Source organism: Antechinus flavipes, chromosome 2 (assembly GCF_016432865.1).
Source record: "Antechinus flavipes isolate AdamAnt ecotype Samford, QLD, Australia chromosome 2, AdamAnt_v2, whole genome shotgun sequence".
Lineage (NCBI taxonomy): Eukaryota > Metazoa > Chordata > Mammalia > Dasyuromorphia > Dasyuridae > Antechinus > Antechinus flavipes.
In genome coordinates, this window is record NC_067399.1 from 131750149 (window position 1) to 131769975 (window position 19827).

The following is a 19827-nucleotide window of genomic DNA, read 5'->3' on the forward strand; positions in this document are numbered from 1 at the left end:
TTGGCACTATTGATACAAATATAATAATGAAACAGTCCCTGACTTTAAGAAACTTACATTCATATTCTACTAAGCAATGTTGTTTTACCCAAGAATAGGAATGGAACCACAATAGATTTCAAGGGAACTATGGTCATAGATGGGGAAAAAAATTAAATCTTTTTTTCACTAAACTCTCACTGAAATAAAGCTTTTGATTCAATTATAAATGTAGCAATAATATCATTCTGAAAAGGGATTCATAGATATCAGATTTTCAAAGGACCACACAGATACAAAACATATTAAGAACTCCTTTGTACCAAGAGAATATGATATGGTCACAAATAAGTAAATATGGGATATGTGGCTTAATCTATGTTGTAGCACTTAATAAATGCTTACCCTAGCCACCCCCAAAAGGAGGTTGTCAAAAATCAAGAACATCTATGGAATCAGGAAAATCCTTGTTAAAGGACTTGGAACTTTGAATTGTATTAAAAAGAGCTAGGGATTCCAAGATGCAAAGTTAAGGAAGGAAAGGACAAAGTTAAGGAAGGAACAGACTATTTAGATAAATCCTAAGGAACTGCTGGCTTTACATATCAAGTTATCAATTAACAAATATTTATTAAGTGCCTGCTACATGTCAGGCACTGCTAAGGCACCAAGGAGTAAGTGCAAAGAATGATACAATCTTTACTTGAAATGAGCATGCATTCTAATGGGGAGACTAAAAATGTATATGTACAACATAAATATAAAATGAATAAATATAAAATCTTTAAAAAGAAGGCAGAATGAGATGGAACGCTGGAAATATTAGGAAAGCTTCATATACAAGACAGTGCTTGAGTGGGAACTCTGAGACAGAAATGAAGGAGGAACTGTATTCCAAGAATGAATGGTCACTGCAAAAGCACAGAGAAGGAAGAAATGTAAGAAACAGAAAAGGTCAACTGAGTTAAGTTTGCAGAATACAAATTGGAGACATAACCAATGAGACTAGAAAGACAGTTTGGGGCCAGGTTGCATAGAGCTATAAAAACTAAAGAGGAGTTTGGATTTTTAATGTATACACAACAGAAAACCACTGGATGTCACAGAATAGGAGAGCCATATAGTCAAGAGTTATGCTTAAGGAAAATTACCTTAGCAGCATCATCCAGGATGCTTTGGAGTGGGCAGGGAGATACTAGAAGACTACTTTAATAATTTAAAATCTAAACAAAAAGTGGCAAGGGCCCAAACAAAGCCAGTGGCTTTGAGATGGAAGGAATACGAAGTGATAATGGCAGAAAAGAAGTAAAGGAGATCCAAGAGTGGTAAATCAGGTTGAGTTGTATCGCAAAAACCCAGAGAAGAGAAAGTATACAACCTAAGAGAGAAGTGTCAAATGGTATAGAAAGGTCAAGAAGGATAAGGAATGAGAAAAGAATACCATATTAGGTGATTAAAAGATCAATGGTAACTTGGAAAGAAGTTTCACTTAAATGATGAGATCAGAAACTATACTGAAAAAGTGCTAAAGAGTAGGAGAATAAGTAGAGAATAATTATAGTACAATAAGTAGAAAATAAGGCTAGTTTAGACAGCTTTTGATTGAAAAGGGAGAACAACAATTGCTTCAGGACATAGTTTGACTTAATGAAGGGATCTTAAAAATGGGGGACACAGGGACATATTTTACACAACTGTATCAGAGGTAACATTAGAACTCATTTTCCTTATTTTTAAAAGTTAGATTAAGAATGATTTTTAAAAATTAGAATCTTTGGGTTTGAAAATATAACATTTTTAATATGGTTAAATAAAAAAATGCTTTTCAGTTTTACATCTAAAATGTTTAAAATCAGTAGAATAATAAGGAAATCAAAGTCTTTTCAAGGAAGCAAAAACTAAGACCATAATGGTCTTCCTTAGCTTCCTTGGATGGCTGATGGAGAACAAAAACTAGTTGTTTTGTAATGATAAAACCTCCATGACAAAGCAAGGGAATACGTTTTGGTGAAGTACTAATTGGAAGAAAAGTAGAGAAATGAGCAATAGGGTGACATGAAAGCCTTTATTCTTCCAGAATAAAAAACCATGGATCTAGGACAAATTCAACAAAATAGCATTTTAGGGCCATGAAAAGCTCCCAATATGGTAATCTGCCAAAAGAAATCTTTGGAGAAAAACAGTTCTAGTTCAAAAGCTCCTGCTTCCTTTTCTCCTAACAATGAATTTCATCTGGCTACATATCAAATTAGCTGGCAAACAGCATGCTAAAGCAGGACTCTGGGTTAATATGAAGACTATTCCTCTACTCTCCCAAACCCTGCTTCCAGCCACATGGTTAGCTCCAAGAACTTAAAAGAATTGCAACAACAAAAAAAAAAAGAAAAAGGGATATTGAGTACTTATAAAAAGGTAGATAAGGTAAACCTTTTCAAATGAGGTGCAATATTTAGTAATATGGGTTGGGGTAGAGCGAAAGAAGAATGTTAAGACATGTTATAACCCTGTGAATGATGAATAAGATGGTATGGTACAATCTGGAATTAAGAGACCTGAGTCTGAATCCCAGCTCCACTACTTAATGCCTGTGTGACCTTGGGCAAGTCCATTTGGTGAAGAAGAAAAGGTCAGTTTCCTCATCTGTAAACAAAAAAAAACTCGAAGAGATTAACCATGAGGTCCTTTCTAGTTTTAAATATTATTACTGCTGTTCAGTTGTGGCCAACTCTTTGTGACCCCTGTGGACCACAGAACACCAATACTATTCCAAAATATTGGGATAGTTTGCCATTTCCTTCTCCAAGGGATCAAAGAAAACAGAGGTGAAGTATCTTGGCCGGTGACATAGCTAATGTCTAAGGCTGCATCTGAACTCAGATCTTCCAAACTTGGACTCAGTTCTCTATCTACTGAGCCATCAAGCTTCTATAGATCTAACTATATATATCCTATAATTTCTACTTTTACAATGCTTAATAACTTTTTAGTATTCAGGTTAGTATCCTTATTTCCTTAGAAAAGGAAAATAATTGGAGGTGCTATAGAGATCATGATTGTGATCCTGATGGAAATAGTGCTGATTTGTATTGGTGATTATGCTTTCTTGTTCCACGTCCATTATCACCTCTCACCTAGCTATTACAATAGCTGCCTGACAGGTCTTCCTACCTCAAGTTTCCTCCCACTCTAATCCATCTTCCATACAATTGCCAAAGTGATTTTCCTTAAGTACAAATCTCACGATTTCTCTCTCCTTCTCAAACTCTAAAGGTTTCCTATTTCCCCCTTAGGTTAAACATAAACTTTTAATACCCTTCACTTCAAGACCCTTACCTTCCTCTCTAGGCTCACTTTGTGGTCCAGCTGAATTGGTCAGCTCTCTATTCATCCTGCACGTCACTGATCTTCCTTCTTAATACCCTGCATATAATGCCATCCTTCATGAATATAGTGCATTCCCTCCTCACTGTTCTGCCTCACAGAATACCTCACTTTCTTTAAGATGTAACTAAAGGTCACTTTTTCGTACTTGGTCTTTCCTGATCCTCCAACTGCTAGTGCCTCCCTAACAATCTTGTATTTATCTTGTATATATTTACCTATGTGTAAATTGCCTCCATCAATAGCATGTGCACTTTTTTAGAACAAAGACTGCTTCATTTTCTGTCTTTGTATTTAAGTGTCCAACTGGGCTTAATAAATGTATGACTCAATCAACTAATTGTTTTGGTTTTTTAAATTAAGGCTTTTTATTTTCAAAACATATGTACGGATAATTTTTCAACATTGACCCTAGCATAGCCTTGAGTTCCAAATTTTCCCCTCCTTCTCTAGATGGCAAGCAATCCAATATATGTTGTAAACTATATGTTACAGCCACATGGTTAGCTCCAAGAACTTAAATGTAAACATATTTATACAATTATCTTGCTGCATAAGAAAAATCAGATCAAAAAGGAAGAAAATGAATAAGAAAACAAAATGCAAGCGAACAACAACAAAAAGTAAGAATGTTATGCTATGATCCACACTCAGTTCCTATAGTCCTCTCTCTAGGTGTATATGGTTCTCTTCATCATAAGATCATTGGAACTGGACTCAATCATCTCATAGTTAGAAAGAGCCATGTCTATCAGAATTGATTGTTGTATAATATTACTATTGCCATGTATAATTATCTCCTGGTTCTGCTCATTTAATTTAGCATCATTTCATATAAGAATCTCTAGGCCTCTCTGAAATCATCCTGCTGGTCATGTCTTACAGAACAATAATATTCCATAACATTTCACATACCACAATTTATTCAGCCATTCTCCAATTGATGGACATCCATTCAATTTCCAGTTTCTTGCCATTACAAAAACGGCTGCCACAAACATTTTTGCACATACAGGTCCCTTTCCTTCCTTTAAGATCTCTTATGGATATAAGCCCAGTAGAAACACTGCTGGATCAAAGGGTATGCACAGTTTGATAGCCCTTTGGACATAGTTCCAAATTGCTCTCCAGAATGGTTGGATCTGTTCACAACTCCACCAATGATGTATTAGTATCCCATCTTTCCCATATCGCCTACAACATTCATCATTATCTCTTCCAGTCACTTAGCCTGAGAGGTGTGTAGTAGTATTTCAGACTTGTCTTAATTTGCATTTCTCTGCTCAATAGTGATTTAGAGATCTTTTTCATATGACTAGAATGGTCTTAATTTCTTTATCTGAAAATTGTCTGTTCATATCCTTTGACCATTTTATATCAATTGGAGAATGACCTGAATTCTTATAAATGAGTAAATTCTCTATATATTTTAGAAATGAGGCCTTTAACAGAACCCTTAATTGTAAAAAAATATGCTCCCAATTTATTGCTTCCCTTCTAATTTTGTTTGCATTAGTTTTTTTGTGAAAAACTTTTTAACTTAATATAATCAAAATTATCTATTTGGTGTTCAATTATGAATTCCAGTTCTTCTTTTGTCACACATTCCATTCTCCTCCACAGATCTGAGAGGTAAACTCTATGAAATTCTGTGTTCTTCCAATTTGTTTATAGTATCATTCTTTATGTCTAGCTCATGAACCCACTTCAATCTTATCTTGGTATATGATGTTAGATGTGGGTCAATGCTTAGTTTCTTACATATTAGTTTCCAATTTTTCCAGCAGTTTTTGTCAAATAGTGAATTTTTATCCTCAAACCTGGGGTCTTTGGGTTTGTCAAACATTAGATTGCTATAGTCATTTACTATTTTGTCCTGTGAACTTAACCTATTCCACAGATGGACTATTCTTAGTACCAAATGATTTTGATGACCACTGCTTTATTTTTAGTTTTGCTTTTTTTTTAGTTTTAGGTCTGGCACAGGTAGGCCACCTTCATTGGCATATATATATATATTTTTAATCAATTCCCTTGAAGTTCTTGACTTTTGTTCTTTCAGATGAACTTTTCATTATTTTTTCTAGATTTGTAAAATAATTTCTTGGAAGTTTGATTGGCATAGCACTACATAAGTATATTAATTTATTGTCATTTTTATTATATTCACTTGGCCTACCCATGAGCACTTGATATTTTTCCAACGTATTAGATCTGGCTTTATTTGTGTGGAAAATGTTTGGTACTTGTGTTCATAAAGTTCCGGATTCTCCCTTGGCAGATAAGATTCCCAAATATTTTATACCATTGACAGTTATTTTGAATTTTCACCCTTCCTGGTATCAGCACCATTATCTGTGTCATAAAAGGAATTAGGTAGGAGACCTTCTTTCCCTATTTTTTCAACTAGTTTATATACTATTGGAATTCATTGTTCTTTAAATGTTTGGTAGTATTCACAAATATTGATCAACTAATCATATACAAATGGGACAATAAATAGTGAAAGGATGAAATGAAAGTTCATCAAAATAAGAGGATAAACATCTTTTTATGTACCTGGAGGTAATAAAAGGAAGTAGAGTTGTTTTTATAATAATTGCTCTGGTAGAAGACAGAAGGGGACTATAATATGACTTAAGTAATAAAGAAATGTACTATATGGATTGGCATTGCTTAGAAAGGATATAAATAGTAGCTAAAAGAAATAGGTGAGAGGTGCAAACACAGTATTCCATATAATTCAAGAGGACAGAAACCATTTTCTCTATTTAAGAACCTTTAGGATCTCTCTCAGGTACCTTATAGATAAAAAGGGAAATCTTAGTCTGGCATTCAAAACTCCATCATTTGACTTCAGCCTATACTTACAGTTTTATTTCATACATGATTACCTTGTGTATACTTAATATTTTAGTCAAACAAACTGAACCACTAAACATTTGTTCTCTCTTAAGAGTAGTTTTGTGAAACAAATGACAATGTATGTAAAGTATCATTTAAAGCATTATGTAAATAGGACTATTATTATTATCCTCCATCTCAACATTTCCTCTGTATGTGTATTCTCTATTCAACACTCAGCTTAGTGCCTGGCACCAAGTAGATCCTGAATAAATGTTTAATGATTGATAGAAAATCTGGATATTTAATGAGTCTTAGCTACCATGACACTATTTCAATGATTCCTTCCTTGGTCCTCCTGCCATGTTCCTTCCTTCACTGAATTTTCCTAGAGTACTTCTCTGGATCTCTATTTTGCTTTATCACATTTTAATTTGTACATGTGCACATGTTTAACTTCTGATGGAATGTGGGCAGCAGTATGGTATATAATAAACACTTAATAATTATTTCCTGGTTTCTCACAGGTATTTCTTCCAGAGCACTTTCTTACCTCAATTACATTTGTTTTATCTCCTCTAAATTCAGGCTATGAAATTTTATCATTTCTGCCTGTCTCTTTCCTAGTTGCTGGTCACTATCTCCAGAACACCTTTCCACATTCCGCGATAACTTTGACACTTTATTCATTTTTTTCTACCCTTTAATCTCTTTGAATCTATTTGTTTTTTTTCATCAGTAACACGAGAGGATTAAACTAGATGATTTGTACTTTTTTTCTTTCTTTTTTTGTTGACTTGCCCAGGGTCACACAGCTAGGAAGTATTAAGTGTCTGAAGCCAGATTTGAACTCAGGTCCTCCTGACTTCAGGGCTGATGGTCTATCCAATGCACCACCTAACAGCAAACTAGATGATTTCTTTTTTTAATTATAGCTTTTTATTGACAGTACATACGCATGGGTAATTTTTACAACATTGTCCCTTGCCCTCACTTCTGTTCCAACTTTTCTTTTCCTTCCCTCCACCCCCTCCCCTAAATGGCAGGCAGTCTTATACATGTTAAACATGTTAAAGTATATCCTAGATATAATATATGTGTATAGATCCATATAGTTCTCTTGTTGCACAAGAAAAATTGGATTCAGAAGGTAAAAATAATCTGGGAAGAAAAACGAAGATGCAAGTAGTCCACATTCATTTCCCAAAACTAGATGATTTCTAAAGTCTTCTCTAGTTTTATATTTAATAAAGCTTATGGTTTTCTTTAGGACACTGTTCCCACCAGTCATTTTTCCTCTTCCATCCTCCTTTGTCTACTGGTTTGATATTTGCCTACAGAAAGCAAAATATCCTTCAAAACACCTTCCCTTGAGCTTTCTATCTAATATTACTTTCTCTCCTATCTTAGCACTAAAACCAGTTTGCATCCAATGCCTATATTTCTTCTTCAAACAATTTTTTTCCTGAGGAGGGGGGGTTTGGGGGGGGGGGCAGGAGGAGAGAAGAAGAGAGATATCTGCTATTTTATACATAGTGGACAGAAAGCTAGCCAGGAAGTCTTGGGTTTAAATCCTACTCTGACATTTATGAGTTGTGTTAGGCAATTCATTTTACTCCTTAATATTCTAAGCAGGTCACTAAAACATAAATTGAAAAGAAGGTTTATATTGATAGAGACAATTCATCTGAAAATTTCCTATACCAATGAAATCATAGATACAATCCTTATCCCAATTTAATTAAAACTACTTTAAGGTAACCAATGAATAAGCAGTCATGAAATCATATTTAGTAACTATTTGCTGCTTCTTTATGTTTTTGGCTTCTTTGACACTATACTATCTCAATTATTCTACTTTAAGATTATAAATCCTGAAACTGATAGTGTCCTTGGAGGTCACATAGCCCCCTAGTTATAGCTAAGAAAGTTAGATGCCAATTACCAGAGATATAAAGTGGAAGAATTGGGATTTATACCAAGATCTTGAGACTCCAAATTCAATATTTTCCACTGAACCACTAACCTCTCTGATCCTCATTTGTTGTAGAAGAGCTAGAAAAGCTTTTCTCTTTTTCTATTGCTACAAAAGTAAATTTTTTGCGGGGAGGTACTCTTTGACATAGATCTCCCTGTATCTTCCAGGCTAGAAAGACACAGACCACTCACAAGCCTGATGATGCTTCTGTATAGCAGAGAATCTTTGTCCTATTTTTTCTGAAAAGGGATAGTTTACATCTTAGGCAGTGTGGTGATCCCTTGGCCTGAGCTCAAGTGGTATATCAGCCTAACCTTCCCCAGGCAGGATTAAAGGAGAGTGTGTAGCACAAATAACAATATTACTAAAGACCCTCCACTGGACCCTACTTAGCCTTCTCTTCTTTATATATTCTCCTTCTATTTGGTGAACTTTACTCTCAAAAATTTTGCTATCAATTTATGTAAATGACTCCAAATTTATTCTCTAATTCTAATCTCTCCCTGTTAAAATTAAATGGAAGTGACCCTTTCAACCCCTGAAGCTCCTAAAAGTACTTTCCTTATATTTCATCAATGCAATCAACATATTATATTTTGTACTAAAGTTCTTTGGTACATGTTTTAACTTCTCTACTAGAAAACAAGCCCTATCAAAAGCCAATTTGGCACCTTAAGGACCTAGCATAGCAAGCAAACAAAATAGGTGCCTAAAACTGTCTACTGAAGGGAGGTTTCTGGGAAGATGGCAGAATAGGTTGGTAAATTTCAAGGACTCCTCATTACCCCCACAAATAGAACATATTTGAGTTTCAAAGCAAACATAAAACTAGTGAAAAACCAAGAGGACATGGGGCAGAACTGGGGTCCTCTTGGCAAGCCTAGAAGATCAGAAGAAAGATCTGGGCTACAGATTAACCTGTCTGCAGTGTAAACACCTGAGCCTAGCTCCAAAGACACATCAAGTAGGGTTCAGAACCCTCAGGCTACCTTGGTGGTCTGAAGCCTCAACAGGAACTACAGACACTTTCAACTCCTGGTCAAGTCAGGATTTGAGTCCTGGCAGACTGAGTGAACCTTGGTTGCTTAGGAATGACAGGAGCAAGAAAGAACCAGAACCCAATGAGTGCAGAAGTAGTGGGTCAGGTTCATTGTGGGCTGGGGGCACTTGCAGGAGGATGGAGCTCTTAGTCTGGGGTTCCAGGTCAGAGTAGAGAGCTGAAGGAAAGCTTGAGGCACCCTACAATTACACTAATACCTCTTATTAAAAAGAAAAATGAACTGACAAAGAAGAAAGAACCCCATTACTGAAACATATTATGGCAACAGAGAAGACCAGGGTTCATCTTCAGAGGAAAACACTTTAATCTAAATAAATAAATAAATAACAATTTCTATCCCAAAGATTAACATGAAATGGCTCCCCACCCAGAGAGAATTTATAGAACTATTCAAAAAAGAATTTGAAAATCAAATGAGAGATAACTAGATGGCTCAGCGGATAGAGCACCAGCCCTGAAGTGAGGAGGACTTGAATTCAAATCTGACCTCAGACACTTATCACTTCCTAGATATGTGACCCTGGGCAAGTCATTTAACCCCAACTGCAGCAGGAAAAAAAAAATTTGTAAGAAACAAGAAAAAAACAATTCAAATATGCTGGAGCTACCCTTAGAATTGCACAAGACTTAGCAATAGCTACAATCTGGAATCTTATCAACTGATAATTTAAAAAAAACTAAGCCTGTGACCAAAAATATCATATCCACCAAAGTTGTCTATAATTTTGAATGAGAAAAAATGGACATTCAACAAACCTGCAGATTTTCAGGACTTTCTATCAACCAAACCCAAACTTAAAATTTATTATATAAGAGACAAATGGAACACTATATGGACAAACTGTTTAAACATGGACAAATTGTTTTTTCTACATGGAAAATGTCTACTATGTTTAAGATTCACATCAACAATAGGATAGCTCAAAAGAAAGATTGGCAGAGTTAAGGTAAAAGTAGTAATCATGTAATACAAATGAGATGCAGAGGAAGAATAGACACAGAGGCATTAGATGGCGGAAGAGGAATAGTTCTAAAAACCTATTCACACTGGGAATGGGTTCAATAGGTAACATTACATATATACTATGAAGGAATAGCACCCACCAAAAATCTATAAAGAAATAAGGGGAGAAGATAAGTGAATGGAGAAGCAAAAGGTGAGGGAAAATGAGACAAGAGGGATCCGTGGGTGGGGGGAGGTTAAGTAACAGCAAGCCAAGTTATGGAGCAGAATTTAATTAAAGAGTCAGTGGGAATAGGAAAGACGTGTCTGTATGTGGCGGAGGTGTGTGAGTGTGTGTGTGATGTATGAGTGTGAATGAGTGAGATATGCATGTGTGTATATATATTATATATGTGTGTACATATATATGAACATATATGTGTACATATATAGGTACATATATATGAGTGTGTGTGATATATGAGTGTGAATGAGTGAGATATGTGTGTGTGTATATATATACATATATACACATATATGTATATATGTGTGTGTGTGTATATATATATGTATATATGTGTATATATATATATATATATGCATATATCTGCATAAAGATATCTTAACTATATAGCTTGTTTGGGACAGTGGGAGGGATGAAAGGGAAAAAAATAAAGAAAAAATAAGGTACACAGCAGAGAATCAAAGAACAATTTACAATTCGGAAGTAAAGAAAAAATGGACATTCATAAATATAATTTCTTCTACTAACACATATACTTTCTTGATATGGTAATTTGTTGTTATATATTTTGAATCCTTCCTGATGTTCTGCTGGGTACATGACAATGTTTTCTTTTGTTTTTCATTTCTTTTGTGTTTTTCTTTTTTTCTTACTTTTTTTTTTCAAATGAAATAAAACAAAAACAAAAACTTGCATACTGAATACAAGTATTTTTATGAATGCCAGTAAATTCTGAAAATCTATTCATGAGGCTTTCTAATATGCTAGGTATTCTCTTTCTAAGTAAAACAAAAAGAAATACGACTACATATGATTCATTCCCAATTAACGCTTTGATAAAATTTAAAAAGAAACTCAAGACTAATTTCTCACCTAAATATCACAGCACTAGATTTAACATTTAGGACCAATTTCTTCAAATTATAACATATAAAATTCAGTTTAGTTCTGTTAATAAAATTCTCTAAAGTTAAACTGATCTATTTTAAGATTTGTCTTATTTCTTAGAGTAATGATCACATGTTCACCAACAAATGGACACAAATCTGCACACGATAACATACAAAAATGCACTAATATGTATAATAATTCAGAAATTTCACTTTTATCATGAAATGTTTACAATCTAATGACAAACTCAGGAAACAATTTTATGGAAGGAAGTCAAGAAAATATAAAACTTAATTAATTCAAGCAAGGGATTTCACATGTTATAGCATCTGGTTAATTTATACTCACAAATTTCTGATTCATCAGCAAGTCATTTATTTGAAAGAAGCAGGTGAACAGAGTTAACATCTGAGCTAAGATCTCTTGTTAAAATTGCTTGTTGTTATGAGTAATAATCTAGTGAAAATTATATTCATGAAGATAAAAAATAGAGAATACTAATATTGTTTGAATCCAACAAAGAGAAATTTCATTGAATCATTAAATGTTTTAAACATATTCAATTAATATAATGTATTCAGACACATACCTTTTGTTTCTCAGAATGATTGCTGGCCTGTTTTGTTGCTTCAGCTAATAACTGTTCATATTGTTTGTGTCCTTTGTACTCTCGTACCCGCTTTTCATGGACCCATGCGCGCTCTGGTTGGTTGCTGAAAAACTGGACGTGGTATTCCCGGGCCCCTGAAAAAATAACCTCTTATCAACAATTTGAAACCAAAAAATATGGATTTTCATCCATAACATATATGTGCGGACCATGGTGAATATTCAAGGTTTTCCAGTCTTAACTCTACAACTATCCATCACATATATAAAATTTTATAAACCATATATTATTTATACTATTATTATACACAAAGAATGTATCATGGCTATTGATTGTGTGCATAAGACTGAGTTTAAAGAAAGTTTCATTAATTATTGAATTATTTGTCACTATTGTTGAAAACCAATTTATTTTTCTAATATTTAGATCTATAATAAACACTTAACTCTTAATTTGTCCTTGATAATGGAAATAAGGATCTTGAAAACTTAGAAAACAATTTTAAAGTAAAGATAATTTTAATATTTGTTGTTGTTCATTTCAGCCATGTGTGATCCTTTGTAACCTAATTTGGGGTTTTCTTGACAAAGATCAGGGAGTGATTTGCCATTCCCCTCTCCTGTGAGATCCATTTTGTCAGGTAACCAGAGGTTACATGACTTGTCCAAGGTCACACAGCAAGGAAGGATCTGAAGTTGGATTTGCACTCTGGTTGTCCTGAATCCAGGTCCAGTCCTCTGTTTCCTGCACCACCACCTACCTCTAATAATTTTTTTTATTACTGTGTTTGAAGATTTGTAAATAAAGCACTTTATAATACTCTTATGAGTTACTACATATGAATACTGTCTCCCACCATTCAGAAAAGGAAATTGAAGCACCAAAAGATTGACTTTCTTTGGTCACAGAACTAATAAATATCCCAATTAGAAATCAAATAAACCCAGTCCTTCTGAGGATCAAGTGCCTCATAACATACTGCTTCTTTAAAATAACCACATGCTCCCACCTCTCTATGCATCAATTCAGGCCATCCCTTACACCACTCTGGTCATCTTTATATCATTTATACCCCTATGCTTATGTACAGGCTCAACTGATGGATTTCCAGGCCCCCAGTCCTGCTCTTGGATCACAGTGTCCCTAATTCATGAATATATCACTTAGCCTACTAGTAGTTCACTTTCTACTCTAACCATCTTCAAGTCATCTGCCCTGGCACATGAAGTCCAATAAAATCTAGATAGAGAGATTTAAATGTAACGTTTTCATCTTGACTATAGAAAAACATGTTTGTAAGCTTATGAACAGAATTAAGATAAAATAAATTTCAAATAATACAAAAAAGACCACCAACAACTATTTCCAATTTTAGTTTTATTAGTCTATTATCTTGAGGAAAATTCTGAAACCATATTCGAATTTCACATGGGGAAAAAAAAATCAACAGTTGAATAAAAGGATAGGAAAATCCTCATTAGATCAATAAAATAATAACCAAAACAACATTGAAGCAGTTTTTGCTCTTAGTGTAGGGGAACTCATGTAGCTGGAAGAAAGGGGACAAGTAAGAGATTATACAATTCACATAGGTTCAAAGACTTTTGCATCCTGATCTTACCGATGCTCCAGGTTCAGTTTAAACCTTTTTGCCACAGAGGAATACAGCTTATGTCTCTGCCAGGAGTAGAGGAGCAATGAACAACAGCTTAAAATTGTTACAGAGCACAAAGTATGGCCTAAAGAGCACAATTTCCTTACAATTAATGCCAATTAACAGCCTTAGAAAGATATTAGGGCTCCAGTATAACTCTATTTGTAGGCACAAAATGAATCTTAAAGTAGTTCTATTACAGTAAATAGTTGCTTATTCAGATACCAATTTATAATTGTAATTTCCTAGTCTTAGGCAAAGTTCAGTTGACTGTGATAGATAATCAAAAGCTTTATTTTAGCCAACAGTTTCATAAAATTTTATATATCAGAAATAATAATAAACAGTCCATTTGCTTAATTAAAAATTCATTTCTTTCTCATTCCTTGGTCAAAATGCTGTAGTGAATCTATATAACCCAAATGTCTGACCAGTTCATAAACTAGTAATTAGCCAATAGTGTCTTGCACTAAAGTAGATGTTTAATATCTGATGAACTGAACAAGAGTTGCTTATACATTAGACTATATTTAAAAAAATAATGGATATGCATGTTCATTTTAGACAGATACTGCAAGACTAAAAACAAGTTTTAAAACTTTAAAAAAGGGACAACTAGATGGTGCAGTGGATAGAGCACCAGCCCTGAAGTCAGGAGGAGCTGAAATGGATATACATGTTCATTTTAGACAGATATTGCAAGACTAAAAACAACTAGCTTTAAAATTTTTAAAAAGGGGCAACTAGATGGCGCAGCGGATAGAGCACCAGCCCTGAAGTCAGGAGGAGCTGAGTTTAAAATTGATCTCAGACACTTAACTAGCTGTGTGACTCTGGGAAAGTCACTTAATCCCAATTGCCTCAGGGAAAGAAAAAAAAAAAAACCTTAAAAAAAAACTCACTAAATTGTGAATGATTAGACATTTCAATAAGCAGTATGTAATTTAATAACAAGGAATACTTTGCATGATTACATAGGATGCTCTATAAGGATTTGTCTTTTGCTATGAAAAATATGTGCCTTCTTTAAGACTCCTTAAGATAGTGATTGTGATAAAAGATCAATCATTTAAAAATTAAACATTTCAAAGGCAGATTATATAAGCAAAAGTAAAATAAAAGGCAATTTATAATTCATTTATGGGCATTTCTGTCTTCACTGAGAAGTAGGGAGCTGTTGCTAAAAAGAACACAGAAATAACAAAAGAAAAACTTGGGTTAAGGCTAATAGAACTTAGGGGCAGTAGAATTGGGACACAATTGGGATTCTCGAAACTCAAGGATGAATATAAATTGCTTTACACTTTGCCACGGTATGAAGAGTCCCTTAGCTTTACCTTTAACCTGATTTCTCAGTATCTCTGATAAAAAGGTGGCTACATTATGGGTACCGGAGCTCACTTTCCTTAGATGGTGCTCTAACCTTGAATCACTAAGTTATGACAACAAGACAAAGAATTATATTTCAAAAGTCAGAATAGCAGTGGCTGCCAACACACAGAAAGAGGAGGAAGAATAATCAGCAAAGGACTTTGAGATTTGTGGTGTACGACAAATATCTCATTTTATCCTTATACCCATTCTGGGATGTGGGTGCTATTATTACTTCTCTTTTATAACTGAAAAAACTGAGGTAAACAGTTAAGTGATTTGCATGGGAGTTGTACTGCTGGTAAGTATCTGAGGATGGATTAATACTCATGTTTTCTAGACCCCAGGCCCAGGATTGTATCTGCTGTGCAACCTAGCTGCCTCTTAATGTTAGGGTATAAGTAACAGAAATGTGAATAAAGTAATGGTAGAAAACAAAGAGCTGGGCCTACAGTCAGAAAGCCCTGAGTAAGTCACTGAACCTATCTGCCTCAGTTTTCTCAACTGTTAAATGAATTGAAGGACGACACTGCAAACCAATGCAATATCTCTGCCAAGAAAACTCCAACAGGGGTCATGAAGAGTCAGACATGACTGAAAGGACTGAATAGTAAGTCTTCTGGATAGAACAACAAAATAGGAAAAAAAAATTTTAGAGCACCTAGGTGGTGCAGTGGATAGAGTGCCAGGTCTGGAGTAAAGAACATTTCTCCTTCTAAGCTCAAATCTGATCTCAGACACCTACTAGTTATGTGAGCCTGGGCAGGTCATTTGACCCTGTTTGCCTCAGTTTCCTCATCTGTCAAATAAGCTGTAGAAGGAAAACACCAACCACTCTAGTATCTTTGCTGAGAAACCCATCATGGGGTGATGAAAATGACTGAACAACCACCGAGTGGTAAAACCAAAGTTAGAACTCAAGATTCCTAACTCAATCCGATGATCTTTGCAGTATATCACTTGGCTTCCATATAACAAGAATATCTTATATTACTTTCGTAGGCAAGGTGAAAGAGAGATACTATGTAAGGGTAAGATCATTTAGTAGAATAAACAACCTCCTCACACAACAACTTGTCTCTTCTTCCCCTCCCCATTTTATGAGAGGAGCAGATCTACCCAGTTTCCTCAATATCCCTTGGAAATTGAGCTTCTTTACTCATTTGCCTCCCATTATTACCATCACAATAGGAGAAATCTCCTATTTTTCTCTTCATCCCTCTAGTAATCACAAACTAATTTAGGAAAAAAACTACCTCAATCCTTTCCCTCGTATTCTCTCATCTGAATGCCCATCAAGCACAATCTATTTGTATCTTACTCCAATTTGCTCACCTCTTCTATTGTACCCTCTGGATTTCGCCTTCACACTAAATCTCTTTGTCTCCACTTCTTCCTTCACCAAGAGCTGGTTCCCTTTTGCTAAAATCAAATCCCCAAATTTCTGCTCTAGAAATTATTGTACTTTCTCTCTTATCTCCAACATATTAGGAAAATCATAATACTCCTTGATTTTCACTGTCACTTCCATACTTTCTCTTTTACTTCCATAAATAAAATTAGGATAGCTGTAATGTACTGATCTTCAGGTCATTCTTCCCTTTTTCTCAAGAATTTTAATATTCATTTAGAAGCTCTCTCAAATTCCCTATTCTTTCATTTCCTCAGTTTAAAATCCCATAGTTTGTGATGTCACTCCATCTCAGTCACAGATGAGGATTGTCACAAACTAGATCTTGCCATCACCCACAAGTGTTCTGTCTCCCTAATTAGAAAATCTGCAATTACCTTACCATTTCACCTCTTTCCTATGTTCCACCTCTCTTAAACCTGTTCTTATCTCGTCATTGAAAACTCCAATTCCCATTTCTCAGTGCTTTCTCAGGCCATTATTCTTACTCTGATTTCACTTTCCTTCCTCTCCAACTTCAATCTAATAGTTAAATTATTTCAACTTTACACAGTCATCTCCTCTTGAATCTCATGTTCTTTTGTTTTATCTGGCCAAATCTCCAATTTGGATTAATCCCACCATTTTCCACATCTACTCCTATGCATCAAAGAAGTGTTTCAAAAATGACAACTGGACTTTGAGAATAGCAGAGGTTCTCTGAATTCTTTCTAATTACCTAGCTATAATACTCCTTACAAAAGTATTCTAAACTTTTTCTTTTTTCTTCCAGTATCCCATAATGCCCTTCCACTTAGAGAACTTTGCTTCTTACTTTGAGGAGATTCTATGACTTTCATTTTCTCCTATTTTCTTCATCTCAAAACTCTATCATGTCCCAATCTCCCCTCTTTTTTCCCAATCTTTGACAAAGAGATGGCCTTTTTTATTACCAAAGCCATTCCCTCTAAATGTATACTTTATGTGATTTCACTGCCTTTACTATAAGACCGCATCCTTAGTCATACTCTCTCTAGGATTTTCAATGTCTTTGAAATGCCAAACTCTTCCCCACGATTGAAAAATACTCAGATGATGCTAACTTATTTTCCTATACTTCTCTCCTTTTCTTAGCCAAATTCTATAAAAGCTGTCTACATTCACTGCTCTACTTCCCCTCATCTCCACTTACTCAATTTTGCAATCTGGCTCCTAACCTAAATCATTCAACTGAAATCACTTTCTCCAAAGTTACCAGTGATCTTTTAACTGCCAAATTTGATGATCTCTTTTCCATCTTAATCTTTCTTGACCTATTTGCTCCACTTGACAATACTGCCCAACTTTTTTCCTCAATATCTCTGGGTTTCTATGACTACTTTCTCCTGCTTTTCCTCTTACCCATCTGATTAAGCTTTCTCAGTTTTCTTTATTGGTTCATTATCTAAAAACTGCATTCTAACTGTTCCTCGAAATTATATCCCAAAGCTCTTTTTTTCTTCTCCCCTTAAATACTTCCTTTCTTCATAATCCCATTGGTTCCTATGGGTTTAATTATCACTTATATGAAGATGATTCTAAGATCTAAATACTCAGGCCCTGCATCTCTCCTAAGCTTTGATCCCAAATTCCAAATTGCCTATTGGACAATCCAAAGTGGATGTGTCCAGGAGACATCTTAAACCCAACATAACCAAAATTTAACTCAGAATTTAAAATGACAAGCACTGGGGTTTGAACAAAAGTATATTTTACAGGAGATTTCAAACATGAGAGCAGTCATGGGGTTCAGTTCGAAATCACTTTTAAGATTAGGTATCAAGGGGCATCTAGGTGGTGCAGTGGATAGAGCACCAGCCCTGAAGTCAGGAGGAGCCGAGTTCAAATCTGGCCTCAGACACTAAACACTTCCTAGCTGTGTGACCCTGGGTAAGTCACTTAACCCCAATTGCCTCAGCACACACACAAAAAATTGACCCAAAAGGATCAGATCAAATTTGGAATGAAATAAACAACAACAAAAAAGCCCATACAAACTTTACAGATTAAGTACAGGAATGCTAGCATTAGATATTGCACACTCTTATAGTGTGAAAGAGAAGGAAAAAGAACTTAATATTGATTTGTAGTTAAATTATTGTATCTAATATTTACTTATTGGCTCTTACCTCTTGTATTAATTTTGGTATGAACCTCAAGTTGGGGATCACTTGAAACCATACAAGGCCACCAAGGATAAGTTCCCACTTTAGACCAGACCAGGTCACCAACTTGGAATTTTACACCAGTGCTCACTTCTGTTGGAAGGGATGGTAGGTATTGTTGAACCTACAAGAAAGAAATTTTACCACAATGATAATTAAAGTTAAATTGAGTGTGAAGTATAAAAAGAAAATGGAATAAATATGAATTGTGCTTTTTGTAGAGTTCAATAGATAATAAATCTCTTTTCCTTTAGTATTTGCTATTTATTAACACTCAAAAAAAAAAAAAAAGATTAGATTGCTCTCTAAGTTTCTTTGAGATTCTTTTTTAAATATGGCCCTCAGCATTTGTTAACCTAGTTCAAAGATGATGCTCAATAGATATATATTGACTAAATGAATGAAAACATGAACAAAGATTTCCTTTTCCAGAATGGTCAAAGGGCGTCTTTAAAGTCTACACAAATGATCAAGAGGAAGTCAAATAGTTATGAGAGATAGGAAAAGAAATCAGTAAAAATATCCAGTTTTAAAATTTCTCTAAAATTTCATTGCCATTTTTGTTTGTCATTATATCAATTTTGTTTCCAAATATATCCAACTCTGTCCCCTCACTCACTCATGATCATCTCTTATAACAAAAAACTTTTTAAAAAAGCAATTCAACAAAACCAATATATCAACTAATTCCAACAATACCCAACTATTCCAACATACTCCTACTCCCCTTCTCCTTTGGAAATAAGGGAGAGAAGAAAATGTTCACCTCAAAGTGACAGATGCTATCAGATTGTCATACTACTAAGTGATTTTACATAACCTGATATACAATATCCAAATGGTATACTTTTAAAGAAAAATTGGGTGCCTGAAGGGAAATATTTACCATGTCAAAACATATCAATAAATTTTGTACATACACACACACAAAAAGAAAATAATCTATTTAAAAGTTCCAAATTTTGTTTCAATATAATTTTACAAATAAGATTTGCAACTATAATATTTTAATGGGTTAATTAGGATTTTTACTTTTAAAAATAATTTGGAGAGATAGGAAACAAACACATACTATTTTCACTAAGTCAACTTACTGGTGTTTCTTCTAATACCAAAGAATCTTCTCTTGGTTTTTCAGATAGAATGTTAACCACCCTCTCATTTGGTCTCTGCAGGATAAACAACAACAACAATAACAACAAATTAAAGTTTTAACAAAAAGAACACAATACCAGCAAGCAATAGTAAATATATAATGAGAATGGAGGATAATGGGCA

General features: G+C 34.5%; 1 protein-coding gene across 2 annotated transcripts in view; it reads right to left on the reverse strand.

The window, feature by feature from the left end:
- NSD3 (nuclear receptor binding SET domain protein 3) overlaps nucleotides 1-19827 on the reverse strand; it is a 138728-nt gene that overhangs the window by 52321 nt on the left and 66580 nt on the right. For both annotated transcript variants that reach the window (XM_051975533.1, XM_051975532.1), the window contains exons 3-5: nucleotides 19644-19718; nucleotides 18514-18673; nucleotides 11910-12064 (exon numbers count right to left, since the gene is read on the reverse strand). In XM_051975533.1, the coding sequence (XP_051831493.1) occupies nucleotides 11910-12064; nucleotides 18514-18673; nucleotides 19644-19718 (390 nt within the window). The remainder of the gene's footprint in view (nucleotides 1-11909; nucleotides 12065-18513; nucleotides 18674-19643; nucleotides 19719-19827) is intronic.